Here is a 9,049-nt window from a genome sequence, read left to right on the forward strand (position 1 = left end):
ATCGATCCTCGCATCCCTACTTCTTTTTTGTCCTTAGACATATCATCATTTAAAAAAAGGTACCACGCTGACTCACCGAGAGGCAATGCCGTTCATGCACGGCCTGAACAGATCCGAAGACGCGATGCCGATCCCGGAGCCGAGTCCGGTGGAGTCGTCGGTGCGGTCCAACGTAGCAACGAGCAAGCGCGCATGGCTTGAACGCGTCTCCACTCCGCCTCGCCACACATCACCCTATACGTACGTACACACCAGACTTGAAGTCCGCATGTCCCAATGGCCGGACGCCCACATCTCCTCCGTCACCGAACGCTACCTCACATCTAGTATTGCTTATCTTGGCTTTTTTATCATTATATCAATTTATAATTGCCGGTCAAAGGTTGATAACCTTGCATTCCTTTCCTGCTGGGATAGAATAAACATGGTCTCTACGTCTACAGCCCAACAACTCCCTCGGATGGAGACGATCAGACGACCTTTACCAGCATCAGTTGCTGCTCCTTTGTCCTCCTGCGATTCCGATGCCAAACCCACACACGCAACGCAAGCACATATGCATTGACTGCTCCCCAACCCCAGCTCCAGCTCCAGCTCCTCCCATCCGTCTAGACGGTCATATATAGCTCAATAGCTGCTCCGGCCGCGCGGACCGGCAGGTACAAAGGTCACAACTCACAAGCCGATCCCAGAGAAAGGAGGAGGGTGTTAGCCTAGCTAGCTGGAGATCCACCACAGAGCGAGCATCGATCAAGCGGGCTACCCAGAGAAAGGAGGAGGGTGTTAACCAGGCGGGCATGGCGGGGCTGCAGCGGTCGAGCGAGACGTTCCGGCGGTCGGGGTCGTCGGGGATGGTGTGGGAGGACAAGCAGCAGCTGTCGGCGTCGGGCAAGGAGGCGGCGGCCCCGGCGCGGATGCAGCGGAGCGGCTCCAGCGGGGGGCACGGCGGGTACAGGGCGGGGCACGTCCAGCCGGCGCTCGACCCACCCTCCCCGCGCGTCGCCGCCTGCGGCTTCTGCAGCCTCTTCGGCAAGCAGGCGCCCCAGCCGCAGCACCGCGCGGGCGGCGGCAGCGCCAAGGGGAAGCGCCGGTGAGCGAGGGACCAGCTTGCCGCTTGCGTTACTTGTGCCTTGTGCGCGCAGCTATGTACATGTATGCCAGCCAGACTTGTGCCTCTGATTCTGTTGGACACGGCACCTTCTTGCGCTAGACTTAGTACGAATGATGTGGGGGCGTTGGTGTTGATTTCAACGCGTAACTTATGTATTGATGCTCGTATATACCCATGTAGGACATGTCGTCTTGTTCTTGTAATATTCTCCGTCATAGTAAAATTGTGCCTTCATGCGTATGTGGTTTTTCTCCGCATGGGTTTTCCACGTATGGGTCCTATTCTTGTTTTGTGTGCCACAGTTTAAACTTACAAGAATTCTATGGTGAGAAATCGGGTCAATGCATTAGGGCAACTCCAACACACACCGACCCAAACGGACATGAATTTTGTACGTTCTTTGTCTATTCAGCAGACCTACCACAGTTCAGCAGAGCAGTAAGGCTCAGATGGCTCTGCCACTTCTGGAAAAACCCAGAGAGACCATGGGTGGGCACACAGTTGCCGAGCGATGTCGGCGACAGAGCCCTCTTCAGTGCATCCACCATAGTGAACTTGGGCGACGGCGCAACGACCACCTTCTGGAACTGCTACTGGACTGGCTCCGGCACTTTGAAAATGGACTACCCTGGGGTATTCAAGCATTCCAGAAGAAAGAACAGGACAGTAAAGGCAGCACTGACAAATCACACTTGTCGCGAATCTCGCCCATGGCAAGGTGATCAGACAGCAGCGATGGCTGCTCTCAAGAAATCTGCAGCTCAACGAGCAGCGCTGGGACACAATCAAATGCAACCATGAAGCTTTAGGCACCTTGTCCACAAGCTCGGCTTACAAATTCCAATTTCATGGTCCGATCAAGCGAAGTTTTAGAAAACTGTTCTGGCAGGCATGGGCACCTGCTCGCCTCAAAGTTTTTGTTTCGCTTTTGCACAAGCCACAAGAACAAACTCTTGCAATGATCAACTTCAGAGAAGAGATTCGCCAAATGAGTATTTCTACTAAACGTGTTTGAGAAATTTAGAAAGCTCCGAACACCTATTTTGGAAGTGCAACATTTCACTGGCAGTTTGGTCAAAAGCGGCTGAGGGTTTTGGATATAGCTCACTTCATCCAAACTCCTGGCAGAGCAAGACAAAGGCAACCGAGATCACAAAAGCAATGATCAACAGAGCAAGACAAGATCACAAAAAGGCTGTAAGATCAATGATTATATTACAGCAAGCAAGGTCGCCCGCTCAGTGGATATTACAACAAGCATCAGAAGAGCCATAGAGCTTTGGTGACAGGTAGGGGCAACCCTCTTAGAGCACCCCTTTGAAAACCCGTCGTAAGAAATTATGTTTTTACATCGCCTGAGGGCTGTATTTTTTCCTGTTCTTCTTTTTATCTCCTTGATCACTGAATCGAACACGACCTTTTTGTATTCCCCTATGCTCTTTGCTAAAGATCAATATAGGCCAGCCATCAGCGCTGGATCTTTCAAAAAAAAAAAAAACAAGCGCTTGCGGCATGGCAAGGAGCCAAGGACACCTTCAGGAAATCTCGAGTGTCCTACATTTTTAAGCTCTAGTACTACTTCAAGCTGTGCGAATCACTTCAGCCATGGGATATAGGCATGTAGGAAGGTGGAGCTGGAAATGGATGCATCAAAGCTGAAGTTACAACAAAGGAATTAAAGCCTTGTGTGTTGCTTATGATGGTTGTATTCTCTTTGTGCAGCGGAGGTCCTGTAGCTATGTAGCGCATGAGTTAGAAGGGCATGGTGCCTCTGTTAATCGACCTATGTGCTGGCGATCTGTCCAACATATCTGCCTAATGGAATGCAGAGTAGCGCTCCTTTCAAAACAAATCTTTAGCTGGATGAAGATTTCGAACACTACCAAGGCCAATTACTAGTAGTTTACAACAAAGCGTGTACATCAGGTTGTATTTATTTTTTTGGGAAAACTTCTGATCTCATCTTCAATCATTGGTCATGGCAGTATAATGAACATCAGAAATAATAAAAATTACATCTAGACCCATAGACCACCTAGTAACGACTACAAGCACTAAAGCGAGCCGAAGGCGCGCCGCCGTCATCGCCCCTCCATCACCATAGTCGGGCACAACTTGTTGTAATAGATAGTCAGGAAGTCGCCGTGCTAAGACTTCATAGAATCAGCGCACCATAACAGCAACCGCCATCGATGAAGAATAATATAGATCGGAAAGATCAAAACAGAAAACACATGAACGTAGACGACAACGACGAGATCCGAGCAAATCGATCAAAGATAGATCTGCCGGAGCCACACCTCCACACGTCCACTAACGATGCTAGACGCACCGCAAAACGAGGACTAGGCGGCGAGACCTTTATTCCATCGACAGAGAGCCACCGCCGTCTTGCCTTCCTGAGCAAAACAAAAACCCTAACAAAACTTAAGAAAATGATTAGAAACGGAGCCCTCCCGCCGGCCCTTGCCAGGATCCATCGTGTCCCCATGGCCTTTGGACCAACGAAGACGAGATGGACCTACGGCGGCGCCGGCGAGAGATAGGAACCCTACCTTTTGTTTTGGAGAAGGAGGACTCAGAACCAGGTTGTAATTTGTCATATCCACATAACAACGAAACTATCGTTTCTTCTTATAATATGGGAGTACTATAGATGTCACTTTATATATTACAAAAAGTACTATTAAGTTATTGGAAAAATGGAGGTGCTGCAACGCGCACCATCGTGATCGAGTATTTATTGATGACCCTTTGACAACCAGATGCAACAAGCACTATCTGAATATAGATCATTTGCGAAAGCAAGACATAGGTCTAGCAGCCGTGGTTGCATGTGGTGGACATGATGGACGGCGCGGCGAACGGGCCGTCGAGCATCCCGCGGGCCATGAGCTTGTACGCCGCCTCCGTCATGTGCAGGCCGTCGAAATTCACGTGCTTGGACGGGTCCACGCACGGAACCGCCGCCGACCCAGAAATGAAGACGGGGTAGCACGCCTCCAGCACCGTTTCCTTGTCGAACCCTGCATCCACAGCACGAAAATAATACAGTAAATCAAAGCCGTTCTGGACATGATGTGTTGCCATGGTAGGATTCTTGCTAGCGCTTGCCGTTTTGGGTGGGCGCTGTGATGAGGCCGAGGACGTTGTCGTAGGAGTTGACGTAGGTGATGGACACGCCGGGGTGGTCACGGTGGAGCTCCTCAAGCTTGGTTTCCAGCATGTGGTTGTGGGCGAGGATGAGGTCGTTGACCCCCCGGAGGCAGCCCGTGGCAGGGTCGCGGTCGTCGCCGGGGAAGAGGGAGAGGTACAGCGGGGTGCACCCCAGCGGGAAGATGCCCGGCACGTACATGGTCTTGGCGCCTAGCTCGATCAGAGCCTCGATGGACAGAACGATGGAGCTGATGACCTGGGGCACGAGGGGCCTGACCCATTCCAGGGTCTTGTTCTGCAAGAAGGGGTGGTTGTAGTCGTTGAGGCCGATCTCCCCCACCAGGAACAGCGAGCTCGACATCACCTCCTTCCTCTCTGCATGGCCGTGATGCGGTGATGATATGGTAGGAGATAGTGTATGGTCAGCGCGTTTGCGTAGCCATGGCGCCATCCGTGCACTTAATTGCTCTGGTTTTGCTCTATTTATGTGGTACACGTTACCTTGGTCCGTGGAGGCGAGCATGGCGAGCACTTTCTTGAACAAGTCGATCTGGACGCCGAGGGAGTAAGGGGGGATCGGGCTCGGGGTAAGCAGGTCCACCCTGAGGTTCTTTTCCAGGAAGAAATCCTGGCTCAGCGCCGTGGCGGCCGCAACCGCAAAATTGGTGCCGTACCGGAATTCCTCCGCCGGCGACTTCCCGGCCGCCCCCTTCAGGTACGCCGGCCAGTACTGGAACCCCAGCCTCTCCACTGCACGAAACAATTGTCATGCATCATGCATGTAAGTACTAAGCAGATGTCGACGTGTCGTCCATACACTTACCGATGAAGTCGATGATGAGGCGGCCGTCGGACCATCGGCCGGTAGGGCGGCCGAAGAAGGTCTCGCCGTATGGCAGCGCTAGGACCGGCCCTGACGCGTTCGAGTAGTGGATGATGTAGTTGCCGGTGTCGGTCAGAGAGTCGCCGAAGCTGAATAGACGCTTGTAGCAGCTGCTCCGGTTCGCCGGCGCAGGCGACGAGGACGCTGTCGTGGACAGGGACAGCGCAAGAAGCGCGGCTATGACAAGCTGCAGAGGCGGAGTCGACGCCACCGCCATTGTGGTGGATGTGGATAGAAAGTAATGGTTTCGACCTCGAGCTAGACTCAATCAGTTCTGCCCTGCTGCCCGGCCGGACTTCCGCTGGAAGGCTATTTGTAATGTCCTACGTAGTGCCTGGCCAACTTCCGTTAGCCACATGTATTTCATCACGATGAGAGCTCTAACATTTTGAAATCGTCCGTACCCATCGGCCGGATACGACGAGTTCGATCGATCGGTGTTGTCAAAGTTCTGTGTTGCTTGCAAAACGGAGCTCGTGGAAAAAAGAGAGGGATACCTTTAGCCTCTGCATCGAGTGACGCACATATTTTTTTATTAAATATTTAAGTTCAACATCCAACAACAATAAATTTCAACAAGAGCTATCACACATGGCTGCTGCCCCAAAGGTAAATTAGGAAAATAAAATAAAATCATGGAGACATGAGTCTCATGCATCACAATTCTTATTAGTAGGCCGCCAACCAAATTGATTGAATAAATTTCGAGCGACCATCTTTCATCGGCTGTATCAAAGATGACGCTCGATCCTCATCCTTGTGTAGTAACGATCACGTATGCATCCAGCTGATGGCCTTGAAGATAACCTATAAAAAAGCCTTCGGTTCTATTAAAAATACAATCATTACGAATGTTCCAAATGACACAAAGTAAAGTGCAAATTCCCATACGAATCAGACACTTCAACTTCGGATGCACCCCAGTAACCAATTTTTGAACATATTCTTACTACTCGTGGGCGGTGGTAGATTAAAAGCTATATGTACATATCACTATATATAATAGCTTGGCAAGTGGACAGCGAAGGAATAGATGTTGAATCGACTCCTCATCACTACAAAAGCAACACTTAGTATATCCTTGTCAAATTTTTTTCCAGATTATGTTTTTTCAGGATGACCTTGCGATCAAAATCATTAATTAGGGAGTGGTGTGTGAATAATTAAATTGGAATTAATCGATCAATCGCCGAGCGTGCAATTGACTTGTACAATGCAATCCATGTATGGGATTGATCGAAGGCATCTTGTTCGTGCGCTAGGATTAACTAGAGATGACCCGCGTGTTGCTGTGGAAATCGATTACAATGATTTCAATGTGATTTGGTTGTATGCAATATTAGTATTTACATTAACAATATGAGAATAAAAACTAAAATAAATAATTGCATAGTTCACTAGTAGAAAACAGGGCTTTGGTTCGGGCATGGCAAGCCCATTAGTCCCGGTCCAGTCACAAATCAAGACAATGGGGGTATTCGTCCCGGTTCGTGAGCCCAGGGGGCCGGCCGGGGCCTCGTGGGCATTGGTCCCGGTTCGTATGGACCCATTTGTCCCGGTTCTAGGCACGAACCGGGACCAATGGGCCTCACTCCTGACCCACAACCATTGGTCCCGGTTCTTGGCTTGAACCGGGACAGAAGGCTGGGCTTTAGTCCTGGTTCCTGCCACGAACCGGGACAAATGAGTTGCCTATATATACCCCATCGCCGCAGCAGAGCACTCCACAGTGTTGTTTTTTCTGACCGGCGAGGAGAGGGCATTTGGGCGCTCTAGCTCACCTCCTATGCACATGAGGTGTTTGATGAAATGTCCGAGCCGCACTAGTTAAGCTTTCTCATCCCAAAGCTCGACCTCCAAACTCCATTTTCCCCGAGATTTGCATAGGTTTAGCGGTCCGTCACGTCCCGTCCCCGTCTTCACCGCCGTCGATCGCCCGCGCCGATCTCGTCGCCGGCACCACCGTGGTGAGCCTCTTGTTCTTATCTTCTTTCTGAAAGACAAAATAATTCTTACTTTAAATAGATATTTGTCTAATTTTCTAAATTTTATTATTGTTTGTTATTATATAGTGCGATGGTTTTGGTATATATTATTGCACTAAATAACAACAAGCAATAATAAATTCAGATGTGGTATATATTATTTTTTTATAACTATTTGGTTCATTTATTTTTTATGACAATTATGCTGACCAATGTGACATAGATTTTATTTATGTAGGAGGTAGTTGAACCGGAAATTCCAACCGACCCTATTGTCGAGAGGTTAAATTTAGTTGAAGAAAAAAACGATTACTTGAAGGAAAAAATAAAAAAATTGAGGAGGAGAAGATGATATTGGAGTTGCATGTTGCGGATGTCGTGGATGATCACAAGATCAAGATGGATGCAATGCGGTTGAAGATTAGAAACATTAGAAAATATGCCATTCATACCGAGGCTTGGTATCATTATGCCGTTGGATCAATTTTTACCTTGGTTGTGATTATGATCGCATTTGTTGTTGCATTGAAAGGTTTTACATAGTTTCAATGTATGGTTTAAGTAGATGCTCGGGAGAGCTATATGTTGTTCAATGAGAACTATGTATGTACTTTGTTTTTAATGTAACCCTCTCTACTTTCTTGCACATGCTATGTGGATGAAATGATGATACCATGCCAACTTTCAACCTTTTCATAGTTCATTTGAAATGCTTTTCAATTTTGGGGTCTTATAGCTCAAAATAATCAGTAAATGAATGAAAATAACAAATGAAGTCAGAAAGGTTTGAAAATTGATGATGTGGCTTTCAATGGTGCATTTTGAACATAGAAAAACTATGGAGTTCAAATAAGTTAAAAAATGAAATCCCTTTGTAACAGACGAGTTTCCCTATGAAACCCAGATACTTCAAAAGAGATTGTCTGTTTTGTAGATGAAGTGCATCCAGTTTTTGCCGTAACCCTCTACTTTCTTGAACATACTTTGTGGATGAAATGATGATACCATGCCAACTTTCAACCTTTTCAGAGTTCATTTGAAATGCTTTTCAATTTCAGGGTTTTATAGCTCAAAATAATCAGTAAATGCACGAAAAATAACAAATGAAGTCAGAAAGGGTTGAAAATTGATGATGTGGCTTTGAATGGTGCATTTTGAACACAGAAAAACTATGGAGTTCAAATAAGTTAAAAAATGAAATCCCTTTGTAACAGACGAGTTTCCCTATGAAACCCAGATACTTCAAAAGAGATTGTCTGTTTTGTAGATGAAGTGCATCCAGTTTTTGCCGTAACCCTCTACTTTCTTGCACATACTTTGTGGATGAAATGATGATACCATGCCAACTTTCAACCTTTTCAGAGTTCATTTGAAATGCTTTTTAATTTTAGGGTCTTATAGCTCAAAATAATCAGTAAATGCATGAAAAATAACAAATGAAGTCAGAAAGTGTTGAAAATTGATGATGTGGCTTTGAATGGTGCATTTTGAACACAGAAAAACTATGAAGTTCAAATAAGTTAAAAAATGAAAAATTATGAAGTGCAAAAATAAAATAATAGAAATAAGTAAAAACAAAACCATAATATTCTTTAATAGCAAAAATAAAATTAACTAAAAACTTTTATAAAACTCTAATAAACTTTAATATTCTTTAATAGCAAAAAGGAAATTAACAAAATAAAATAAATTAAAAATTAATAAAATAAATAAGTAGAAACAAAATTAAATAAAATAAACTTTAATAAAATAAATAAGTAGAAACAAAATAAACTTTAATAAAGTAAATTAAATAAACTTTAATAAATAAGTAGAAACAAAATAAAATAAATTTAAATTCAATACAATAAATAAGTAGAAACAAAATAAAATAAACTTGAATAAAATAAAGAAGTGGAAATAAAATAAACTTTA

At 45.9% G+C, this 9,049-nt stretch overlaps 2 protein-coding genes across 2 annotated transcripts; one reads left to right on the forward strand and one right to left on the reverse strand.

The window, feature by feature from the left end:
* Positions 1-451: 451 nt before the first annotated feature.
* On the forward strand, positions 452-1,351 carry LOC125548508 (MAPK kinase substrate protein At1g80180-like). Its single transcript, XM_048712093.2, has one exon. It carries the CDS (start codon positions 798-800, stop codon positions 1,092-1,094), a length of 297 nt encoding a protein of 98 aa, XP_048568050.2. The 5' UTR covers positions 452-797; the 3' UTR covers positions 1,095-1,351.
* A 2,370-nt stretch (positions 1,352-3,721) lies between these two features.
* Positions 3,722-5,504, reverse strand: LOC125548509 (sinapine esterase). Its single transcript, XM_048712094.2, has 4 exons — positions 5,091-5,504; positions 4,769-5,017; positions 4,226-4,642; positions 3,722-4,137 (listed from the first exon to the last, which is right to left on the reverse strand). The coding sequence occupies exons 1-4, from the start codon at positions 5,365-5,367 to the stop codon at positions 3,929-3,931; spliced, it is 1,152 nt and encodes a 383-aa protein (XP_048568051.1). The 5' UTR covers positions 5,368-5,504; the 3' UTR covers positions 3,722-3,928.
* Positions 5,505-9,049: the final 3,545 nt, after the last annotated feature.

The sequence above is a fragment of the Triticum urartu genome, chromosome 3A (assembly GCF_056163025.1).
Source record: "Triticum urartu cultivar PI428250 chromosome 3A, HENAU_Tu73, whole genome shotgun sequence".
Lineage (NCBI taxonomy): Eukaryota > Viridiplantae > Streptophyta > Magnoliopsida > Poales > Poaceae > Triticum > Triticum urartu.

Bases quoted from the DNA above. Each gene is read 5' to 3' on its own strand.
- LOC125548509 (XM_048712094.2), bottom strand. From the start codon at position 5,367: ATGGCGGTGGCGTCGACTCCGCCTCTGCAGCTTGTCATAGCCGCGCTT. The intron at 5,018-5,090 runs GTAAGTGTATGG...TGTTTCGTGCAG, and splicing joins CCTCATCATCGACTTCATCG to TGGAGAGGCTGGGGTTCCAG. The intron at 4,643-4,768 runs GTAACGTGTACC...ACGGCCATGCAG, and splicing joins GCTCGCCTCCACGGACCAAG to AGAGGAAGGAGGTGATGTCG.
- LOC125548508 (XM_048712093.2), top strand. From the start codon at position 798: ATGGCGGGGCTGCAGCGGTCGAGCGAGACGTTCCGGCGGTCGGGGTCG.